This window comes from Pomacea canaliculata, linkage group LG6 (genome assembly GCF_003073045.1).
Source record: "Pomacea canaliculata isolate SZHN2017 linkage group LG6, ASM307304v1, whole genome shotgun sequence".
Lineage (NCBI taxonomy): Eukaryota > Metazoa > Mollusca > Gastropoda > Architaenioglossa > Ampullariidae > Pomacea > Pomacea canaliculata.
In genome coordinates, this window is record NC_037595.1 from 25,610,001 (window position 1) to 25,635,155 (window position 25,155).

At 36.3% G+C, this 25,155-nt stretch overlaps 1 protein-coding gene across 9 annotated transcripts; it reads left to right on the forward strand.

The window, feature by feature from the left end:
- Window positions 1–23,569, forward strand: LOC112566599 (protein quaking-B-like). Of its 9 annotated transcripts, XM_025242850.1 has the most exons (9): window positions 1–246; window positions 6,151–6,275; window positions 6,886–7,023; window positions 7,360–7,503; window positions 9,816–9,933; window positions 11,235–11,504; window positions 13,600–13,662; window positions 14,542–14,624; window positions 16,422–23,569. In XM_025242850.1, the coding sequence occupies exons 1-8, from the start codon at window positions 120–122 to the stop codon at window positions 14,613–14,615; spliced, it is 1,059 nt and encodes a 352-aa protein (XP_025098635.1). In that variant the 5' UTR covers window positions 1–119; the 3' UTR covers window positions 14,616–14,624; window positions 16,422–23,569. The 9 variants fall into 9 exon arrangements, 8 of the variants coding, with proteins under 8 accessions (XP_025098635.1, XP_025098639.1, XP_025098641.1 ...); XR_003099658.1 differs by having other exon boundaries at window positions 13,600–14,624; XM_025242854.1 differs by lacking the exon at window positions 13,600–13,662.
- Window positions 23,570–25,155: the final 1,586 nt, after the last annotated feature.

The window sequence follows — 25,155 nt, forward strand, 5'->3', positions numbered from 1 at the left end:
TGTTCATAAACAAATTTTGATGGAAAGAGGGTTTAGAGAACAAGAGTTGTGGTTTGTAGTTTGGAATCTAACCCTTCTTAACTCAGGTAGTTTTGCTACAGAGCTCAACGCTTCTTAACATGGGAACTGAAACTAACAAAGATGACCGTAACAATCCCGAGTACCTAGCCCAGTTACTAAAAGATAAGAAACAGATTCAGGCTCTGCCAAACATATTCGTTCATGTGGAAAAACTTTTAGACGAAGGTAAGTCCAACTTGTTTCAGATTTCAGATAGACCTTTGTTACCTGCAATTTTTGATAGAGCAGATTCGATCGTTCTGAAGTTGAAATTTTGCTAGAGCACGAAATTTGATAGAAGTTTCGATTTCGAGAAACTTTAATATACGACAGCAGTCGGGCTTATGAAGTGAAAGCTGTCTTCAGTGGAAAAAAAGTTTGCAAGCGAGCCGATGAGAAGGAAGACGGAGATATTTAAACGTACTATTAGTATACAAAAAGCACAGACGATGGCATTTTCAGTGCTACTTGTAGAGTGTTTGTACGTAGTATACATAAAGTTTAATATACTTGTTTATTTCAATCAAAGAAAAGCCGCATTCCAATGAAGGTTTCTAGCTTCTGATTTTACTCCGCCATTTTGAAACCTACACCTCCGTGTGCTTGCAGCACAAGTGGAGCATTTAGTCGGGAAGGCGTGTATGTGGCTCTGCTTTTCAGGCGGTAATTATTCGAGCAGAAATGTTGGCCTAGCTTCAGACAGATAAGGTGCTGACGGCGTTTTTTAGGGATGGGCTTCTCTGATGTCTTACAGGATGCGCCCGTCCAACTCTTGAGAAATCGATTGCAACAAGTCGCAGACTTAATTGACATTTATTGTTTTTCAAGATGACAGTGGCAAAATTGAAAGCAGTTCCACATAATTTAGATTTTGTGGTAATTGCATTATTTTTACTTGAGACATGGAAAATCGGTTGAAAATTTTAATTTTAATGGTGTACACTTTTAACAATGTTTTAAGAAAAGAAAAGCAAGATCTCCCAAGGTAAAAGGTGTTCAAGTAATTTTCAATTTAGCCTATCGTTATTAGCAGTAACTTGGCAAATATTTTTAAAAGGAATGCCGGTTTTTGCCAGGTTTCGTCTCAGTCTAGCTTGCTCATTTGCTTCCATAAAAAGACGTTTTCTGTATATGCTCTTTCGTGTTTTTTTTTACCCCCCTAGCTACAAGAAAAACTCTCCCTGAATTTTCCTTGCCTAGTAAGATTTTTCTGCTTACTTTATACTGGTGGTCTTCAGGATAGTTGAGACAGTTACACGTTCACATGTGCTATTATTAACAGTCTTAATTTGTTTTTACATCACTGCTGGGAATGATGCTTCTCATTTCACTTGTGAACACCAAGGCTAATAAAACTTTGTAATCCACTCCTTGGGGACGGCTTCAGCCATGATTGTTAGTAATGGGTTAACACTTGAGTATAGATTTGCATCTTTTGCATGTTGATAATTAATCTTATCTACAAGTTTGCTACAGCTGTACCTCCCATGGTTAGCTTCATGTAAGACTGAAGGCTCAGATTTCTTGCCTTGCTCTTGCATTGAATAATAAATAACCTCTTAAACTGTCTTAGCTTTGTGTACTGTAACATTTTACTTAGTATACTTGTGCGGTTTGTGATTGAAATTTCATGTAACCATACACAACTAATATTTTTGTGCTTTATTTCGCCCAACTTCCCTTTTATTATACCAGCATAGTTGGATTTTGTACTAGTCTAAATTTGTTCACCATTTTAATTAGACTCACATTTTTTAGCAATTGCACTATCTGACGAATGAAGTAAGCACGAGTATATCCTCTTTCCAAATGAAATTCAAGTGATCCAATGCCTCGTAATGTTTGCCTCCAAAGTTGGAAGATTTTACTTCTGTTCATGGGAGAATTATTCACATCTACGTACAGTTCAGTACCGCATGGTACCTTTTGCGAAGATGCGACAGAGGTAATGTACCACACCTCTTTCTTCAGATGTTTATACCTTTCATAAACATTTGCTTTAAGGGAATGAAACTGAACAGCACTCAGTAGAATCTGTACATAAATTCTTCCTTATGTTGGTATTTGCAATGTTTGTCTTAAATGTTTGGTTTTGTTGACATAGATTGTGTAACTGATATTAGAGCTGTTTATTTTTTGTTTGATTTTGTTGCCTAGATAAAGAAGTAGTGCCTAAATGCATCTTTGAATTGGTCAATGGTTTGTCAGAGTCACAGCCTCTAACCTAAATCACATATTCCTGCCATTCAAACAACTTGCAATTATAAAGACCACAGCCTTTTCTTTATTGCAGGCAGGGCAAATTTGTCAGCAATGTTTCGCTGCAAAGAATGTTTAAAAAGATTTTTAAAGTCGTGGCCAGATTATTGTGCACAATGTTTCTACAAATTCTGAAGAGTAATGGTTTTCTATATGTTGCCTGTATTTATAATTTACTGTTTCTCAAGATAAATTTGATAGTATTCTCTGCAGCACTGGAGGAGTAGAACAGTAGCAGCCTGAAGGATTATTTTATACTTCAGTTGTGAAGCCATGGACACAGTGGACATATCTACAAGAGATAGAAACATATTTCCCTGGAGGATATGTAGATGAGAGAGCATTTGCAAGGGCTTATTCCAGATTGCAGTGAAAAGTGTTTTTCTTTGCTGGCTTGTGAACATGGGCAATCCAGACTTAGCCTCTGGAGAGTCAGTTTAGTCCTGTTGCTTGAACTGAAAGTGGTATGTGAACAAGATATATGTTAGCATCGTAAATGGAATTACACATTCACAAAGACATTCTGGGATTTCTGACGTTGATGAAAAGAATTGTGAATGAAAGAAATGTAGAGAGTCTGCATCCTTTTCACCTTGCAAACATGTCTCCTTTTGGAAAATGACTGAAAAAGCAAACCCATCTTTGTGAACTGTCTTCATCTTGGCTAGGTGTTAAAAGAAAACCCAGGCAATATCTAAGAATTATGTTTACATTTACTAGTATCTGCTCTTGTGTGGATTTGCACACGTGTTCCAGAAGTATATAGATGATTTTTTAATTTCCTAATGATATGCTTGCACATGCTTCACCTATTCAAAAATGGAGAGGAACATTGTGCTTTTGTTATACTGAAGTGAAAAAAAGTAACGCTGTTGGAGCAAAACTATATTGAATTGAGATAAACTGTTTGTAAGCGTGTTTTACATTGTTTTTAAAATGCATTTGCCAGATGCCTGTTGGTTTGAACTCGAAAAAAACAAAGGGAACAGACTGTTTAAATGATGAATGCACGAGACAGGAGGTGCGAGAGGAAATTGGTGTTTTATGCCAAGGCAGCAACTAATGCTATATCAAGGCAAAGCAGCCAGCCCTGTAAAAGATGTGACATGCAGAGAAATAACAGCAAGCCCAAGATGAGATCTGAGCATAGGACAGGCATTCCTCACTGTATTGGTGACAGGAACTAACTGTTGCGCTCTGGGACCAGTTTCTCAAGAGTGTGATCAAAGTTAGAACCAGAATTATATGATAAAGACTTCACATGACTGCAGATGTCTTCTTTGTGTCTGTGGGTAAAGAAGATACAAGACATATGAAGTATTCAACACTTAACCATCACAAACATTTTTGGGATAACAACAGCAGCAGTGTAACAAAGGTACAAAGCAGATGTTCTGGTTATCAGCTACAACCACACTGCAACCTTTGGTCACTTCCAGCTGACAACTACTACAATGTCACAGTAAATACGCAGAGTGTCTGGTGTTTAAGTGGCAGTATTTACCATGATGGTATTAAGAATGTGCTATAAGGAAAAAAAAAGGCAGGAGGGTGGGCATCATCGATTTTGTTTTTAATGATGGTAGTGATAGTTGACCACAGTTGCACTTGCCATCATGGCAAGATACTGAATGCTATGTGTCTTATGGAAGCAGCGACGTGGGGCATTTTCAGAAAGTATATTTTAATTAAAATTTAACATTCAAATAATTCTGATAAAAGCTGTTTTTACTTAAGAATATTTGTTTTATTTTCTGTCGACTTTATCGTAGAGATAGGGTGCCACATAGACAATAATTCCTAAACCACATAGAAAAAGTATTTTAATATTGTAATCATATCACTGATAGTTTCAGATTCTTTATGGCATCAGTTTTGTAGATGTTCACATTCTGAATTCTCACAATATTTAGTTTTTAAAAAAAGTTAGTTGTCAAAATGATAGGTTTATTGTCAGCATTGCCATTAGTATGTAAAACAAGTTATTGCACATTAAACAGCATTTACAGAAACATTTCTAAATTTGACTGACCTTTTTTTATTTACCTCTTTAGTACAATAGAAATCACTTTTCATATTTTAGCTTTAATGAAGCATGATTTATGGATATAGAGCAGATTCATTTTTGTTAACAGTTCACCTCGATTTTATTAGAGGCAGATCAAGCATGATTGGTGATATTTTCATCTTTCTGGAGAGTAATATTTCCTATTAGGAGTGGGGTTTGTAGGCAGGGACTAACAATGATCTGGACCATAAAATGCAATGAAAATAGTCACTCCATTTTCTAATGTGCCAGTATTAAATTATTTTTCATCTGTCTTACAACCAAGTTTCCAATAAAGTATGATACATCGTTGTTATTTTGTCCAATTTAAATTTATTTGCTTATTGCAGATTGTAAAAAAAAAGTTCTCTCTTTTTTAGGTATTTGCCATGCAGGCAGTAATTTTTTTTAAACATCTGCTGTAATGCCTTAAGTTTTATTGATACTGCTATTTCTTAATTTTTTAAGCTCTCACAGAGGATTGGGCCAAGAGACTAATTGATGAAGGAAACTTTAAACTTTATGTCACAACGACATTGTTTGCAAACCTTGGGCTGCATTATTTTATAAAGGAAGTTCAAAGTGATCAAATTCAGTCTGAGTTTTTGTTTGTTATTAATGAAATTTAATGGTCTCGTTTCAGAAATTGCATACCTGGCAGATGTTAATTTGGTTTTAAAGATTGTGTGGGTTTGCACGCTTGTTCACTGCCTGTAGTAGTTGGGGGTGGGTGAGCAGCTGTTCTTTGTTGTGAGTCACTACCCTGAACGCCAAACATTTCTGTGAAATAGTGGATGCTTGATAGGCTGGGTTTTTTTTTTTTTTTTTGTGCTTATTGGCTTTGTATGAAGAAAAACTGAGAAATACTGGACAGTTCTCAGCAACTTTGTCAACATACCAACTGCAGCTGGTGTTTAAAACTTGTCATTTAAAAGTTTGATTTTTGAAACAGAATTTAATTGCTAAAGTATCATTCACTTGCATATAGTTGATATGCGTCATTAACTTTGAGATTCAGTGTCATATATGTCGTATCATAAATGTCACTTCATATATGTTCTTTAACACTTTTTGTCGTAAAAGTGAGTTTCTTAATTGTGCAAAGTGTTTTTCTTTGGCACTTAAATACTGTTTCTGCGTGCCAGCAAGTGGGAATAAAAATATAATTTTGAAAGTTGCTAATGTACAGTTAAGTTAAAACCAAGAAGGTAGTGTGAACTGCTTCTATGGTTTACCACCAATGTCAGATACATGATACAATGCCATCATGGTGTGTGCTTGGAAATTCTAAACTTGTGCTGGTGTGTGCATTGTCCATTCTGAACAGGATTTGCACATACACACTTGCGCCTTGTCTTTTACGTCCATGTAGGATGCTACATTAAAGAATAGGGTCAGTTTGTTCTTTTCAGATGTTCCCATCCATGATGAATATGCACATGGTCTTATTTTAAGGTTACATATTGCAAAACAGCATCATAGTAGGTGTGAAATTTCTTCAGTCCAAGGCTTGGTTATGGATGTTTTGAGTAAATAGGGAATGCCCTCATATCAGTGGTTACCTGCTTTCACATAAAGGATGCAAACAGTTTGCATGAAGGATATAAAAAAAATGTTCAGGTGGTCAAGATGCTTAAGGAAGAGATTATATTTTCCTGATGTGAGTGTGGTAACCAATGTTTGACACAGGTACCAGGAAGGACAAGACAGACCAATAGACGTTACTCTAGAAGTCATGTGGCTAGCTGTCTCCAGAGCACTCGACTCTTGTGTGTATTTTTCAGAGATTAACAGAGTTAGGATAGCATTGTTCCACAATCCTGGACTGGAATTGAAGCTTCCAGAGCCCCAAGGACCACCTGTCACGCTTTCTGAAAAGATCTATGTTCCTGTCAAAGACCACCCAGAAGTAAGTTTGATCCATCAGAAGGCCATCTATGTTTGGTTGTTTAATGTTTCAGGTGTCCAGTTGTAGATTACATATTTGTTTCATGAAGAGTAGTCTTAGTTCTTTAAAACAAATTTCACAAAATTTCTTATTTGATTAAAGACAAAACACTTGATACAAACGTTTAACACCAAAGTTTGTTTTTTTTATCCCAATTTGATTAGAGCTACTGGTTAAACAATTCAAATTGGTCATAGTATCTGGAGGCTGGGTGGGAACGTGTGACTGCACTATGCATGTCATTATAAGCATGTAAATCGGACTTGCATGTCCCATACACTTAAAATCTTGAAAATGCATACCATAGGCATGAAGACTGAATTTTCAGGCCGCATGTGTTGTCCATATATCACAAATGCATTTGGAATGCTAAATCTAATGAGAATTTAACACCAGTCTTATTAACCAGCATTACCTAAGAAGGGTTTACATTGAAACGAGAAAGTAACAAAGACACAATACAGCATGTGTGTTCAGAAAAGCAGGATTATAGCATCTGTTCTAGAATGGCTGAGCGCTTGTTTTATTTAAATATGATTGCTATGATAAAAAAAAAAATATTCTATTTCAGTTCAACTTTGTTGGGCGGATATTGGGACCCAGAGGTATGACTGCCAAAGAACTAGAAACACAGACAGGATGCAAGATCATGGTTCGGGGCAAAGGCTCAATGAGGGATAAAGTAAAGGTCAGCAGGTTTTGTGTAAAGGTATACTTATCTAGCTTCGGCACTTTTTTCCAAAACTTAAATAATTTTTATCTAAATTTATATGTTCCTCATAATTTAGTCCTTGTGTAGCTTTTATGGTTTACCCCCTCCCCAATAAAAGTATTTTGTTTTATTAGGTTTAGCTCAGATGTATGCAGTTACATATCTTTGCCACAGCTGCAAACAAAAATCAAAACAAAAACGTAAAATGCTTGATCTTGAATTGGCTTATTTTTGTATAATTTTTAAAAATTCTTTTTTTAAAAGAAGGTCTTGTGATCTGGATGGATGATGCTTAGGAAGAAAATGTGTATTATGTCCTAACTGTTAAATCAGGAGGAGCAGAATCGTGGCAAGGCAAACTGGGAGCACTTGAATGAGGATTTGCATGTGCTAATCACAGTTGAGGATTCAAGAAATCGTGCAGAAGCCAAGCTAGCCAAAGCTGTACAGGAAGTCAAAAAGCTCCTCGTACCTGCTGTGAGTACTTTCTAGATGCTTGCAGCTGCTGCATATTATGTTTAATGGAACAAAATGTCAAGATAATGAAGCATTTTCTTGTCAGATGATCGCATTGCTTTTCATGAAGATCTAGAATGTTAGCAGCTTTAAAAAGCAGCTGCATCAAAAAGTCATCACCATTGGGTGTATGGCAGTATTAACAAGATTCAAGATTAACACAGTTGTTTAGTTCTGAAACCTATTTCACTAGCTGGATGGAAAGGAGCTAGCTTAACCCTACCAGGCCCCAGAACCCCTTTAAATTTTTTGTCCGATAATTCAAGTGAAGGAACATCAGCATTTGCACTTAAATTAAATTTCTGTAGGCCCATTTCCTGTTTTTAAAAAAAGTAAAACAAAAATTGTGTTTTAGTTCTCAGCCAAGATGACAATTAGATACTTTCTGTACTATAATAATGATGCTTTACAAGAACAATGTATATAGTGTTTATCTGAAAGCAGTAATTAATATAATAATGACGTGCTTAGTTACAAGTTCTGTGATAAAATCAGAAGTACAATATTCTTCTGGTCCAATTATTAGTGTCTTTAATAATGGTTTTATTGTTGTCATAATTTTTATTTATTTAGTTTGTGAAGTTGTAAAATACTCCATCTTAACAGATAGTCCTGTGAAAATAATGTCAGAATTTAGTGTGGTGTCATGGTTGAATTAAATGTTCATTCTAGATGCTACTGGATGCAAATTGATTTCAAGTCAAATCAAGTGGCACATATTGATGGAAATTGATGAATCTTCTGGAGAACAGAAATTTAAGCAGTTTGATGAACTTGGATGGTAGATAACAGTCATCTAGGGGGTTCAGGCTGTATATTCTCTATAGTCAACTGGTAGTGCATTGGTATACATCCCTTATGCTGTACATGATAAAAGGCAGTTTTTCACACCTGCTTAAGGGCAAAAAATGGTGGGGTGTTTGGGTGGATTGTTGAATGATAACCTTCCTGTTATCTATCCCAGTTAAAGTCGAGGCTTCATCTTCAACCTGGGTTTTATGCAGAGGGGAAGGCAGAATTCTTATGTGGGAGCTGGGGAGTAGTAGTAAGCGCTTGCCCTTTTTATCAGGGCACGCCATATTGAAGAAGGCTTTCCTGACTGCAGGGTGCTGACAGTGGGCTGTTCTGTAGTGCTCTTGAGTGATGATAATGAATTTCTTTGTCTGAGTGTCTCCACTCTTTTCCTTCTCCACCCATCTGTGTGTGAGAGAGGAAAAGATGTCCCTGTTGTTCCATCCCTTAGTTTCTGTAAGCGACACTTGCACATTTGTCATGTAAATTGTACCCACTGCCACTTTTTTCCTGGCATTGGGTGAGGGGAGATAGGTACTCGGTAAAACTTAGCTTTACTTAACTGATCTGCAGCACGAGATTTTTAGCAATTAATTAAAATGGCTCACCAGAGTTGCTGCCTCTAAAGGCAGTTCTTCCCAATTGGACATTTGGTCAATTTCAAAAACAAAGTTGGAAATAATCGCTTTCAATTAAATGGTTGTGTACATACCTCCTGAAATCAGCAGGTAATTTTTTTAAAACCTTAATCAAACCCCAATATTTTTTATGCAGCTTCTTGTGGGCATCACTGGAGCAAAAAAAGAAAAAATATATCATCTTGTCATGCAAACCTTTTGTCTGCTGCTGTTGGGTTGAAGCATAGTGTGCTCTCCCGTGTCAGAAAAGAAAAATGAATGACAACATTTGTTTGAAGAAGAACACTGATTTTTTATAAATTCACGGTACAAAAGGATCTTCATATAAAACTTTTTTCCACCCAGTCATAATTATGGTTTGTCAGAATTGGTAGCACATTGCATAATCCCAAATGTGTTAGTTTGGGTTCAAACTGGTGGATTTAGGCCACTTTTTTTCCTGTGGTCCCTGACTTAATGCAAGTATGAACCAAAAGATTTCAGAACCAGAACACCTTGATCTGTTCATACTGCTTTTTTGTTTTTTGACTTGTGTGAAGTACATCTAAGTATATGAGGGATATTGAAAACTAAAGGCTTTTGTTGGCTGCAGCAGAATGATAGCATTAAGTGCCTGCTTGATTTTGCGGAACTTGCCACTCTTCTTGCAGCCTGATGGAGAAGATGAATTGAAGAAACGACAGTTGATGGAACTGGCCATCTTAAATGGAACATATCGCGATGCCAAAACCATTCCTGCAGTACATCATATCCGTAAGTGGTACCTGCTATTGTGCTAACATTGTCTTCATTTGTACGAATGTGTGTTAACATGCTCCTGCTTTCTCTCTCTCCACCTTCCAGCCTGACGGTGAGGATGATTTAAAGAAACGGCAACTTATGGAGTTAGCCATTATAAATGGAACTTATCGTGATACCACAAAACCCTCCGCCACTGTTTCGCAACCATCTGCATCAAGTCGTAAGTTGTATGACATTCGCCAGCGTATGTGTGCGGTGTTTGGCTTACCGATTTCACTACTCTGTTCATGTTACCATGTTTGGGATGTCCACACCATAGTCAAAAGATCAGCATGACCTGGCTTAAGTGGACTGTGACACTGGTTTTGCTTTTAAAGTATTGTACACTTTGGCCAATTCACAGCATTGTCACCTTTTTTTTTTTTTTATGTAATAAATTTTTTTTTCTCTCTCCCTCAGTGATCTTATTTGTCTGTTACTGTTGTAGTTTTTCACCTCTGGGATTTACAGTGAGAAATGCAGTTCTTTTGCTTTCTTCTACACCTTCACAAGTTGCATTGGTTGGCTTTGTTACTTTACAATGCATGTGGCTACCATGGAATTGCATGTTGTTGACTTTTCTGTTTGGGGTTTTCTTCTCAAAGCCTTTGTGACTGTACTTGCCGCATTTTAAATTCCTCATGGTTCTGTTCTTGCCATAGTCAAGTATTCTCTGGCAGATGTAGCTAATTTAGTGTAGTTGTGCATTTACTTCTTCCAAACATTTTCTTCTTGGTATTTAAAACTGTATACATGCATTTTTTGCCTTTTTATTTAAACTTAACAGTTCAGCTTTTTCAAATCTGCACATGCTTTTTTGTAAAATGAAAATTTTCTCAAAAGCAACTAAAGGTGCTCTCTCATTTCACCTCTTTCTTTATAGTCCCTTATCATCTAACTTGCAATAAAAATAAGATTGTTTTAGTCTTTAAAGTCTTTAGTCTTCCAACATTTATAACCGGGCAAAAGGCAATAAATAATTCATACCATCAAAAGTTATTTTCAGTGAATGTAAGTTTCAAGTATCTTTTCCCAAAAAGAAACAAATGAATGAAATTGGTGAGTTCTTAAATTAAAAGCCGATATATAGTGATTGACTAAGAGAAAATGTAATACACAAATGTTTAATTTCATATTCCAAAACAAAACTATATCCTTTTGTGTCAAGCATAAGGAAAAACTTCATTATTCTTATGTCAACCTGGTGGTGCAGAACACTTTAAAGTTGTCTCCAGTTTAACACAAAAAAAAGATCAAGTAGTGATTTGAAAAGAAAGAAATGGAGTTACTATTTGAAAGATCTTTAGTCATATAAGAACCTGTTGACAGTTCACTGTTTCAACTGTTTTCTGAAGTCATGTCCCCACAATATGGCTTAGATGAGGGAAGAAGTTTACAATCACGGGTTACATCTGGATCCATTTGATAGAAAGTTTTGTTTGTGCATCCTCTGTGATATCTGAACATTATTTCTTTCAACAGATGCCCAGAGGTTCCTGGCACAACCACTTCAATTACCTATGCGCACAGCCACACCATCACCAGCAGGAGCTCCCATCATTCTGGCTCCACGCCTGCCCCATGGACTTATGAGCACCACACAAAGCATCATGAACAGTGCCCCACCACCACTTGTCTCTCCAACAGGTGAAAGTGGGCTGATGTACAACCCGTATGAACACCCCTACCCATATGGATTGGCAGCACCAACAATTCTGGAATACCCTGCTCACATTGATCCTACTGCTGGCGGTATGTTTGTATGATGAGTTGCCATATCTGAGAAGAATATGAATAACTTTGCCCATTTAGTATAGAGGCTTCCTATGAAAATTTGGTGAAGGAAACACGAGATGTTGGATGAAAGGGAAGTGGAAATACAATCCAGTATTTTGTTCCACTACTTCGCGTTGGTTGTCCTGTGCTGCAGGGTGGCAGACTTCAGACACCGAGACTATCAATTTTCACATGAAAACAGCTTTTTTTTTGTTTTTTTGGTTTTTTTTGTTTTTTTTTTCAGTAAGCTTAAACACTTGATACAATGGATATCAAGGACAAAGATAAAGGTGGTGCATTTGAAATCCATATTTTAAAGCAACTCATTCAGTTTTATCTATAACGCTGCTTTCAAAACATATTGGTCTGCTCCATTTAAAAAAAATTGTAGTTGGTGAGATTACAGCTCAAGCACTGTTAAAAATTGTCAGGGTGCTCATTGGTCGTTATCAGAGCTATGAACCTTACAATCCAGATAATCTGGTAATATTGGTGAAGACGAGGGGGAACTAAGCATGTTGCTGCTTGTCTTATCAATAAGACAAACATTTTTTAAAAATGTGTTATTTCTGGTACAATGGATATCATGATTGCATTATTGCTTTCAGGTACTTTTTTAAAATTGAATTTTGCCTTCTTTTTTTTTCAATTAGATGTTTTAAAGTAAGCATGTTTGTATGTGTCAGTAGTGTCCCAGATATGTGGCTTTTTGGGTTTGTTGGGGTTTTTTGGGGCATGATTTTTAATTTATCTACAATATTTATACATAAAGAACATTCCAGCTGTCTGCATAACTGTCATTTAAAATATTATTAATTCCCAATACTGTTACCAAAATTCAAGCAGTGAACATACAAATTCTTGAGTTTCCTCTCTTGTACATAGTTTACTCCTTTAGAGCTCTTCATGGTATAGATTACTTTGAAGCTCTGTTAAGGATGGGGTAAACATATAAGACATGTACAAAGTACAGCGTAAAGCAGCTGTAAAATCAGATGTGCTGCTCTAGGCCTGGTTGTGATTCCTCCTTTCTTCAGATGGTTTGATCAATAAAAGCAGGTTTCTGTAACATAAATGTTTAACACCAACATTAGTGCCAGCTCCTAAGATCTGACTTATTTCAGATGTTTAGCTTGTGGACACAGTGTGTGCAACATTTGTAATCTGTGTGCCTTAATCAGAAAGGAAGTGCCCCTGCTTGTGCATTCAGTACCCTGTAGAATTGTATGTGTGTGATTTTAGTGTTGATTAGGGCAGCCCCTTCTTTTTTAAGTCATTGTTTGCAGTTCTACATTCCTAGGAATTCACAGTATGGCAGTGTCATTGATCTCATCCAGTCATTTTATGTTCCGTTTTGTTTTGCAGTATTTAGTTCGGGTTATTAAATTTCTCACCTTCATATTTCTTGTTTATTAGACTAGATGTTTTCATTCCAGCTATTCTTAGACCTGCTTGTAACTGTAAATAGAATTGTTGCATAAAGGCTTATTTTTCCACCCAATCAAATGTAGCACTAGTAAATATGGATTTATCGAAAAAAAAAATTTAGGGATTCCTGCAATCGCTTTCCTTTCTGTAGAATTTGTAACGAAAACATATCCAGGCAAAGGCTGTTACACAGATCTAATCAGGACTACAGGATGCTAATAGAATTTTATGTCATTATTCCGTCTTAAATGTGCTACAGGGTGGCTTTACTTCAAGTAACAAAGTCTTTATATTCATTTTCTACCAATCAGGAAAGGATTAAGTGTATGTATAACTGTGGGATAAATTGCTGGTATTTATGCATGATGTGCATACAATCAAGAGATGTACATGCTTCATCGGTTTTGTTTGTTTTTTTTTTTGTTTTTTTTTGTTTTTTTGTTTGTTTGTTTGTTTATTTTGCTGAGCATTTCACATTTCATGGCAAAATATTGCATGTACAGTTGCTGGGCTTTTGAGACATGCTCACTACCATGATAAATCTTCCCACTTGCTTTCTTTTTCTCCTGATTAGAATTTTTTATATACTCACTGCCTTTACTCCTTTTCCTTATTCAATCGGTTGCAACATATATGTTTTCAGTTTTTCAGAATCAGCTGCCTCAAAATAGTCTGTCATTCAGTGGTTTGAACACATTTTATTCAGGTATTTTGCCCGTCTTTAAAGAAAAACCTCTGTTTCAGTCAGCATATCATATGCATATTTTAATTTTTGTAGGTTTCTTTTCTTAGTGTTTTTTGTATCTAGATCAATTTGTTGATATGTGCATTTTATTGTTATCATGGTTTTAGCAAGGAGTCCTTAGTGTGGTTACAGATATGCATGCAGCAGCAGTCCTCAGTACCTGTATCCCTGCACACATGCATTAAGTTTTGCGGCTTTTCATTGTAGATATGTCATCAGCTGTTAATATTGATTAAGAACTTGTAATTTCTCCTTTATTTTACCACAACGACAAACCCGGCCGAGTCTTTACAAACAGTGTAAAAATACAGTATGTAGAAAGGGAATGGTGTGACTATAATTGTTACAAAACAAGCAAACGCTGAGTCAAGTTATGCTCAGATTAAAAATCTCCAAGGTGCAAATAATTTTCTTGGAAAAAAAGCTTTGTTCAGAATAGGTCTCGGTGAAGTTTACTGTTGTTGTTTTGTTTTTGTTTTTTTTTTTTCAATTCCTCAATCTTTTTATTATCCACTTGGCCACTTTTGCTTTCAGAGGCTATGCTGCGTGCTTTGTTTTCTTTGCATGACATTTTAAAAGATTGCATGCTTTTGACTGCGAACTCCATCAGTCATAGAAGAAATGATAGATAAGGCCTGACTGGGGCATAAGAGATTCTGTGTAGTTTGTGCTGCTGTGTCTGCCATCTGTTTTGTTTTGTTGGTTTTTTTTTTTTTCCCCAAGAGTGATCAGGTCAGAGTGCCAAAGATTAAGTTTTTTTTTCAAGTAAAATATTATGAACGTTTTTTTTTTTCTTTTGATGCTTCTAACTGTTGTTTATTGAGACTTGACCTGTTTTAGGTGGAGTGCCGAAAATCAGGCGTTCTATAGCTGGCATTAGAGACCACCCTTACACAAGGGTTACACTCTCCTAATTAACACAGGTTGGTTACTTCATTACACAGTGTGATTGCAGGTTGCATGCTATTTATTTCAGCTGTGAGTGACACACACACTTAACGAGTCTACAATTTTATTTGGATTGTAAATTTCGTTCAAAGAAGTTTTCAAAATGCTGAGAACTAAATACTTCTGTCAAACCTAACAATAGTGTGTCATTTATAGTTTACACCATGATCACATTGTGTGTTGTGTTTATACTTGTGCTCAAGATTCAAATTCATTTGCTCATACTATATCCAGGATCATTGCTTTTTTCTCTCTGTCCGTCTCCTTATCCCTTTCCCGTTCCCCTCCCCATTTTATTGTATTTAATTTTTTTACACTTGGTAAGTATGCTTTTACATTTGTGTAAAGAGACTTTTATGTTAAAGTAGCTGATCAAAACATCCCAGATTTGTTCTGTTCTGTCTTGTATTTGCCAAGAGGAAAAGTGTACCAGAGCATTGATCCATAGGTGGAGAAATCGAAGTGATATCTGTAAACTCCAAACTGTTTTTTATTCAGCATATACTTCTTCCCAGCGTAACTGTGTTACAGAATGAGATGCAAGTAGTCCCTAATGGTCTTTTAACTAAAATCTGCATTCTGGTGTTTTAAGTGTCACTTGCCTAATTTTGTGAAACAAAAATGTCCGTTGATCACCTAGGTATGTCGATTAAAAGTATTCTGAATAGTCGCCCTTTCCAAAAGTTGTATGAAAGTGATGATTATAATAATTTTCCCATCGAATTTGTAATTTTTATAAATGTGCATTTAATATATTTTTTGTGATGAAATTTTTTTAGGATAGATTTACACAAATTTTTTACCATTGCAAACCCAACTCTTTCACTTCTGTTGTTTTGACATGTACAAAGAAAGCTCATAAAAAATTATAAGAAATCCAACTGTTCAGTATGTGCAATTGCTATAGACTTTTTGAAATAAACCATTTATTTTGATGTCTGCTTAATTTTTATTTTATTCTGTTGTGTGAGATGTTAAAACATTTTCTTAAACTTGTAGGACATGCAGTGACCAAAATTTATGGATATTCTAATTCCTAAACATAATGAAACATAATGTATGTATATCTTACACCACTGTCTAGAGGTGGCACCCCACGTTATCTTAAAATGTGTTCCCTATACATAGTGTTCGTTGAAAGCCTGAAATCAGCCCCATCTCAAGACTTTTCCTGTTTGGTAACTGGACAGGAAAATGTCCTGTGCTGCATACTATAAACAATATTTTTTTTTATAGTAAAGTGCTATCACAGATAGCAAACATTACTAATAGCAGTAGCCAGTCTAACATGTATAAGTAGGGTGGCAGGGGTTATAAGTAATCCATTTGCATAATAACAGGCTTATTGCTTTAGGCAGATTACTATATGGCTTCAGTATGAGTGAGTGAGCAGGGTTCAGTGCTAATAGGACATACTGCTTAGCATCTTGTGGTAGTATTGGTGCTGCATGTTTGACATTATGTTACTACTATGATATTGACAACCAGCATGCTGAGAGTCCTTTGAGAATTATCTATTTGTGCAATATTCATGTTCTTATACTCATCAATTGTTGATATACTCTAGATTGCCTCTGCATCTGATTACTAGTATTTAATACACATTTACTATTTTTGCCTCAGATTCAGCTTCACACACACGTAAAAAAATCATTATTAATATTTTGATTTAATTTTACCAGTGAATGCTGATATTTGTAGCCATACTCAAAACCAATAAGATACAAACTAACCTAACACATTTTGTTTTCTTTTATTTTTCATTAACCCAGCTGGCAACTAACCTTGGTCGCACCCCTGTGCCTTTAAAGAGATGGGCTTGGCTGGCGGCCTCTGCGCCCCTTCGGTGTTTCTCACTCGCCTCTTCACACCACGTACTCAGTATTACTGAAGCTGGGAGCCCGAGCTCGATGCCTACGCCACTAACTGCCCTAGTGAGGATGTGATATTAACTCACGGGACAATGACTTGTCATGACCACCTCACCGCTCACTCCATGCAGAGGGGCAGCCAGTTAAGTGCCTCTGTACCATCCAAAAAAGAAAAAAAAAACTAATGACTCCACTAACGAGGTTTTTGTGAAGAAGAGCAGATTGTGCACTGGTTAGAGTGGAGACCAGGCAAAAATGTGTATCCATGTGTGGATATTTTTAACTTTCCCTTTCCCCCACTTCCTTTCAAGACATTGGCTCAGTGTAGGTGTCCACCATTGCATGCATTCAACGAATTTGTTAACATGCTATGCTTTTATGTTTGTGTCTTTTTTTCCTCCATATTTTTGTCCAGTCGGATTTTCCCTGCTGTTTTTATAGTCGTTCATGGCTCCTTAGTTAAAGTGGTATGATCATGCATATTTTTGAGGTATACAAAAGGTTAAACAAAATTTGCAAAATTTGACTTGGATCGACTTTGAAAATAGCAGTTGCTTTGGTGGTCACCTGTACTTGTCATTATATGTTTGTGTGTACCTGCAGATGAGTTAACACTTCTGTGCTCGTTGTCTTATTTTTTTGAATGGTCAATAATGTGGAATACAAATGGCAAACGCCTATTTGAATATTGTAAGAAATCATTGATGAACCCCAACAATATGGTGTGTGAAATCATGTGCCTACTCTATTCACCTTTTTTTATTTTTATTTTTTATATATAATTTTTTTGTAAGTACACGTTAAAAATCTTTTGCTGAATATTACATATGTGCAAGACTTTTTAAATTTCTTAATTTCGTTTGTAGCGTAGACTTCATAGATGATGGTTTTGTTGGTATTTTTGTGTAAAAATGTAGCAGAAACATGCAGAGAAAAACAAAATACATCTTGAAAAGAAAATTATTTACACTTTGTACAAAATGTTTCATGATAATAATACTCGTTAATTTGCAACCAAGTTTGCAATACTTTATTTGTAGTTATATTGTACATTCAGTACAGTGATAGGTCACAGAAGACAGTCTGCTGCTGAAAAATGACTGTAAAACATATCGATATCCTTGGTGGCCCCTTCCCTAACCCCTTTTCTTTACCTTTTTTAAAAATTACTTTGGCAATACAATCTCAGTATTTGAAAGTACAGAGAATCTCAGCTTTGAACAAGGTTTCTTTTAAGAACCATATCAGTAATATCTATGCAAAATATATCACTTTATGCTGAAATAAGAACATTCATATCTTTTTTCCCTTGGGAAATGTTTTTTTAGATACAGATACTTTGGTGTGGGAATGTAATATATGCAAGAGGTTTAGTATGTGTACATATGAACAAAATGATCTTGCGCATTCTTTGAAACATACTCATCAGCTTATATTTGGTGACATTTTCCATTTGTTTTTCAGTGTATGTGTACTTTTTTCCTACTTGGAATAGTGTTTATTTCATTATTTCATTGATACCTTGAATGTTGATAGGGACAGAAAAAGTGAGATTTCACCTTAAAACTTTTTCAGTTAAGGGAAAAACTAGATTAAGGTGCTGTCTGAAACTGCAGTTTCTTACCTGAGTTTTGTGTGGTGTTGAGGAACCAGTTCCTATCAAGTGCATGGCCTTTACTGTTCTGATATTACATGTCTGCTTCCTCATTCACCTTCTCTTGTCTCATTCATTAATAAGCATCTGTTTAGTGACTTGAAGGTTGGCTTAAAACTGAAGATAAAATTTCAGTTTTATATGGTCCTTAGTTTTTTCTGTCACCAGGTTCTCATAGTTTGCTTTGTGTAGAGTATACCCTTTTTATTCTTGTAAAAGAGATTGTCAGTAATGAGAAATCACATGCTGACTCAGACAGTGTGCACTCGTTAATTTGTCTGACAAAGGTGTGAATTGCTGAAAGAGTTTGTGACCTATCTGTAGGCGAAAAAAAAGGCTATCCACACAAATTAAAAAAACTGTTGATCTGGTATCTTTGGAGTCTTTTTAGTTTCCACCAAAACTTGGTATGGCTCAGCTTCATACATTTCTTGTGCTTATGTCATGTACTTAAACTTTGTACAAAGCTGGTCACAGTAGTGTCATATCATTAGTGGATACTCCAGTTTTTACCCTTTAGATGGTTGGGATTGGAGTCAACAAGTATGCTTCCTTTAAAGTGTAACATAAGATTGAGAAGAATGTCATTTGTTCATGCTTATTTTTGAGACCCGTGTCAGTTCTTCCTATTTGCAAGCTTGATGTTCTAGGGGAGCATCAGAATTATGAGAATGTTTGCCTTGTGTATCTCATCCAGAAGCAATACTCTTTCAAAAGTTCATCGGATTGTGTAATTTACTCATAGAATCTATTCAAGGTGTTCGGCTGGTGGTAGTGCTGTAGATTTTACTACTTGTGTAGAGATCAGTAGACACATTAAGAGAGGAAAACAGTCTCTGCTTCTTGTTCAGTGGTAGAAAATTGTTAGAAGAGCAAAATAGAGATGGTAGACTAATAATTCACAAAGATCTATGAAAAAAGGTTTATCTTGCTTACTAGGTTGGAGTATTTCACTGTCTTTATTTTATTAAATTGTTTTACAAATTAAAGCAGATTACAACCTTATATTTACTGCCCATGGCATCTCCAAGCAGCTTATCCTGTTGCTGCACCATCTTTATACAGTGTTAAATTCATTACAGCACTATTGCCAGCATTACCCATGCATTTTCCTTCGTATTTTGGGGATAGTTTATTAATTACCTGCACATGAGCCATTGTTGGGAATTTTAGCCTGTTGACATACTCATGTTTTGTGATTGTTTGCTGTTCATGTTCACAACGAATTACGATAACCCTATATAGTTTTACTGACTGCTGCAGCTAATGTTGTTAGATTTCAAGCAAAGCATTTTGTAACTCACAGTTGTTAACCTCTTACATGCTGTTAACTTATGTGTTGGTGACTGTTGTTGATACTTAACACTATTGCACCTGTTAATAAGTTAATAGCTAGGAAACTTTAGGTTAACAGATTTTGGTTTCGTTAATGGCTATCTTTTCACAAAGCAGGTGGTGTTAAGATTGACTGCTGACTGCAGGAATATATTTATAGCTCCATTGACAAAACTTAGTGGCTTACAGCTACCAGCTATAATTTTTAAATTGCTTTTTGTTTTTGTTTTTTTGTTTTTTTCAGACTGCATTTTTTTAAAAGAAAGGTCAAACAGATCAAAAACAATTTTACAGGGTGATAGCCCACCATGGTACTTAACACTGGTACAATGTATAAATTTATATAGTGATATCCCACCATGTTACTTAAGACTGCTGTGATTGAAAAAAGGTTATATGACAGTAACAAACTTGTGCTGTCAGTGACTTGCATAACCAAGAAAAATGTCACACATGCTGCAACACCATAGCATGAAGGGTTGCATCATTGCTGAAATAAGGCCCAAGAATCAAACGAACTCAACAATTTAAGATATTTCTCATTTGGTTTCTCCGTCCCCATAGGTTGTGCAGATTTTGTTGTATGGTTTATTATGGCTTATTGTTGATGTAATTTGCTATCAAAAGGTTTTACACTACAAAGCAGTAGTATTAAGAAGTTTATAAGCCAATGTCATCGCCCTACCCCTCCTTACCACCTCCCTTTCTTCCAAACCTCTCCCCTCAGTATTGGGTCAGTAGCCCTATTCTGTAACCTGCAAGTGCCTTATTACTTAATCTTGATGTTACCGCATGCCCTCCAAACCCAGGGTTAACTGGTAAGAATATCACAAAAGTATATTTTTGTATGTTACCTTATTTTGACTGCTGTCTTAAATGCAAGATACCTTGAGGAAAAAAGAGGTTCTGTACAGTGAGAAAAACATTTTTGAGAGGGAAAATTTGAAAATCTATTAACTGCTTGTGCAACAGTTATTATGCATAATATTCTGCCTCTTGCTCTCACATTATTCTGTCCTTTTTATTTGAAAAGATTTCTTAATGATCTAAATCCATATTTCCACCAAGTGCTGAAATTCTACTTGTATAGCTTCTCTTTCTAACTTGGTTCTAGGGAATTTTCTTTTTGACATTTGAATGAATCCTGCTCCCTTCATTTTTACCTTACTTGGTAAGTTCAGCCAAAGTTGTGTGGACATAGACGTACACATGACTTCAGCAGAGATTGCTGCTTTCTGAATCTTGGTGTCGCTTCCTCTCACCCCTTTCTGTGACTATGGTTTACTAATATAGCAAGCGAAGACGAGCATTTTCCTGCATATTAATCACATTAATCTTTCTACTGGTTACTTGAATTTGATGTAGTTAATACATTAACCATCTGGTGCCTCTGCTTATCATAACCAGCCAACGTATTTTGCATATTTTGTAACCATTTTATCATTAATATGCAATAAAATCCCAGATTTTATACCTTTGAAGACCATCTCTGTTTGTTTACACTAACCCAGTCAGCTATTTAGTGCTGTGTGTTTTGTCTTTTAGTGCTGTTTCTGACACACAGTGTGGCTCAGATCTGAAAGTATCTGCATGCAGCTCAATGGTTGTGGTAAATAAAGATCATTGTTGTAGATAATTCAAAACCCCTGAAGTAGCTAAAAGTTATATAGGCTAAGAAAACTTTGATTCCTAGCCACAGAAATGTGCCAGAAACAGTTCCTCTCAGTTAAAACTTACATTGGCCGTGAATGGGTTACGATAATATAAAACAAAAAAATATATGTATACCACCACTGTGGAACGTCCAATATATGCAAAGCTCACACTTCATCACTGTGTATTAACATTTAACAGCTTGTAATAATACACATTTTGTTTCTGGTTGTGTTTTCAAAACGTTGTGCAAGTTTGCTTATGGTTAGTGAGTGACCTAACCTCACAGGCAGGTGTCCCCCACCCCCCGAACTGAACAGCAGGTGAAGCTGAAGGCACTAGGAGTCTTTCTGCATGATTGCTTTTGGGTTGAACAGTGCTATCACTGAACATTTCTTGCACTGAATTTAGACTAATCTTTGAGCATGCTTATGGCGTACAGCTTGGAAGCCTGACACACAAAAGTCACTCATTAGCTCGTCTGGACTGCACTTTGTAGAGTGTTAATTGCATAATTTAATAAGGGTCAAGAGGGAAGCAAAAAATGCACAAGATTAACCGTTAAAATCTGCAGGGTAGCAAGTTGTGTGGAAAGCTTGGTCATGTAAGCTATTTGGGGCTTATGGTACAGCATGTCGCCAACATCGCTCGGCTCCATTTGCCACGCTAACCTGTGCAGGTTACATCAGCTTCTCATCTCTCAGATTGTGACAGGTAAAGCTGTACATCCTGAAATGGTTTCCTTATTTAGCTGTAAGAGACCTTAGTTTTTAAAGTAGTTTTTTTATGTCCAGCAAAATTAAAGTGCCTGTTTCACTTTTTGATAATTTCTTTTCTTTTTACACTAGCTAGTTGAGCTAGCATTGTTGCTATTTGGAACTTCTGTCTGTAGATAACTGCAGATTTACCTCGTGTGTGCCCTGTCTTCCTAAAATAAGTGCCTTTCAAGATTAATCAGCTTAACACAAAGTTAACATCGTGTTCCCCATCAGCTTTTTTGATGGATTTTTTTCTCTTGTTTTTTTTTTACAAGCTTTTCCAGGGTAATCGTAAAGATCATTGAGACCTTTTTGTGAGTGAAGCATTTTCGTATGTGAAGAATTAAGACATAATTACTGCTTTGGCCACTTTTCTTATTTGTGGCTGTTCTTGGGGCATAATTTATGATGCATCCTCAGGAAGCTGTTGACATTTGGCAAGATTGTATTACAAGCATTTCATCATTTCTGATGGATATTTCAGGAAGGAGTTTGCCACACTTTTGTCTTTGGGATCATGTTGTTGAAGTTTTAACACAAACCTGTTTTTCATGGTTTGAATTGGCAGCAAGTTTCACAGACTTAGCAAAGTAATTAAAAAAACCACATTCTGAAAATCTTTATATCAAAACATTGTCACCCTATATTCCTTAACCCCCATCCTCTCCTGTTATTAAGCCACACAAATTCTCTTATATAAATTTGATTACCCCGCCCCCCCCCCCCTAATTATAAAAGCAATTATATGAATCTTTACTGGTGCATACTCTCTCTTAATTGAACAAAACATTGTTTTATTAGGATATGTAAATCATACTTGCAAGCAGAGATAAAAAAACAAGATTGATAAAGTTTGTAGTTTTTGCAGTCAACTAGGTGATCCGGAAAGATTTTACTTCAATACCTTGAATTAACTGTTTAGTTAACGTCTTTAACAGTTATAAAACATATTCCCTTCCTCTTTCTTGACCAAATAAAAATGAAAATGTCCATCATTTCTTCCCCGTCTCCTTCAGCCCAAATTTTTATTGCATTGCAAAAATGTCAGTCTTGCCAGTTCTCAAAGTTCTGTTTTGCGTTGTGCAAGAGTTTTTTATGTTAACTCTTATTTGCTCAATTGCTCAAGTTGTTGAAAAACAAACTCGAAAACTTCATTTAAAAAAAAAATATTTCATGTAAGAAACGTGGATGCGAAGGAGGAGGGCTTTGTACTTAACTATGAATTTCGACTTTGGCTTCATTTTGTGGAGTGAGCTTGTAATCATTAGCTAAGAACCATGACATAAAAGAAGTGTAGCAGCATGTTCATGATTACAACTAGCTTGGAAGCCGTCTTTGTGATTATGTCCCTGATGTTGCTATGCCGGTCATCTCAGCCTCATCCCCAACCTCAATGAATGTGTAGAAGTAAATCTCCCTTCTGTATTTTATTGTGTATTTTTTTTTTTTTTTTTAATTGGTACCATTCAAGTGTTGATTTGCTACTCAAGTGTTGTGTGTCGTCGTCCGAGCACCTCGGTGGCAGGGGTGACATGATCTGTGACACGTTTACCAATAAAAGCAAGTATTGTTGCATGTCCTGCTTTTTACCCTGTCGCAAAGAAGGAGCTTCAAAAAACAGTTAATAAAGGTTTACTGTCCTACAAAGAGACCACAAATATTGTGCACCAAACATCAAAACTAAGTGCGAGAGTCAATCAGCTTTGCAGAGTCTTTGGTATGAATGTATTTTAAGAAAGGGTGTATTGAGTTTGATACAGTGACACTTTTTTAATGGATAGTCATGATTTATTCAATGGAATCCAACCAAAGCTCATTCTATATGTCGCAGACAAAAATTTATGCAAGATTTGAATAGTAATAAAAAATATTGGTTTTTAATAGGACATAAGGTAATTTCAAAGAAATTTTTTAATGAATTTCTTTTGATGGTTATGTGAAAAAAATGAATCTTTTAACTCTAAAATAATTGCAGACGTTCAGTAACTAGAAACTTCTTTCATCCTTAAGGGCATGGCCCATTGAGGTATAAGATAAAAATAGTTCTTTTCAGTACAGTCCCACCCATCCCCATTTAAAACCACTGACATTTACACTCAGGAAAAGAATGCTTTTGTTATGAGAACACAGGTGAAGCGGGGGAGGTTATTGGCAAAGCACTTGCAGGATGTCGCGTTGAGCAGCAGACAAACATCTATGCACAGCACAACTCGAGCTCTGATCTTGCAAGCTGTATAATGGAGAAATCTAGTTTAGTATTTTAACTCTCGAAAGACACTTTCGTTTCATTTTTAAAACAACTTTTGCTGACGTTACAGATAGTTTACCTGGTCTGCTGTTTTGCCGTTATATAGCCTTAGTTAAAACATCAACATCCCCCTCTTTTCCCAGCTCGCGATTAAAGAGCACATACATAACTACATTTGAAAATTAAATGCAGAAACTGAATTGTTCCAAGAAGTCCAGTGCTGGAAACCTAACTTGCATATTGATTGCGTGAACTCAACCTGAAGGTTACTGTACTTGTATAACATTCCATTTTCCAGCTTTCCCAATAAACACACTTTCCCCAGTGTTTGGTGGGGGGGGGGGGGATCTCCAGTCCTAAAAAAAAAAAATTTATTTAACAGGCTTCTCTTATTTCTCTTATTCAAACCTTGTCTTTGTGCTTCTCGCGTGTACTCGCATTTCAGGATGTAAGAGTAAGGCGTTGTAAAGCCACAGGTGTAACTACCCCTCTCACAATCACAGCACCCTACCTGTGACTAATATCCCCCAGTTTTTCCTTGCCAAAATATGTAATCTGTCTCCAAACTCACGGGGGACCAAATGGAAGTGTTTACAATTATATAACGGTCTCTACATTTTAAGGTTTTCGTCCGCTTTAAACCTCAGTCGATCCAGCTGTCAGAATCGGGTACCTGGTGCCCTAGAGGTATCACGGTAGGTTTTAGCAATAGAGGGCTGACTACATGACCAGTTGATGACTAGTCGGGTAGCGGAAACACGTGGCTCGTGCAACCAGACTTTTGAATATGGCACGTAGGACTAAAGAAAATTTAACTTTGACCCCATGTTTACATCAATAAGTGGTTAGCCTGCCTGTGCAGGTAGTAGGGAGGATGCCGGCTTGTAGAAGGGAACAGACTTTTGTGATTAATTGTTGTACAAGACATGAAGTAGTGCTAGCGCCTGTCACCAATACACTGAAGGTTGGCTGTCATGGGTTCAGCTC

What these genes read in the sequence shown, in the direction of transcription:
- LOC112566599 (XM_025242849.1), top strand. Translation starts at nt 120, where the DNA reads ATGGGAACTGAAACTAACAAAGATGACCGTAACAATCCCGAGTACCTA. An exon ending in CTGTCAAAGACCACCCAGAA is followed by an intron (nt 6,276 to 6,885) that starts GTAAGTTTGATC and finishes ATTCTATTTCAG; the next exon opens with TTCAACTTTGTTGGGCGGAT. An exon ending in AAAAGCTCCTCGTACCTGCT is followed by an intron (nt 7,504 to 9,815) that starts GTGAGTACTTTC and finishes TCCACCTTCCAG; the next exon opens with CCTGACGGTGAGGATGATTT.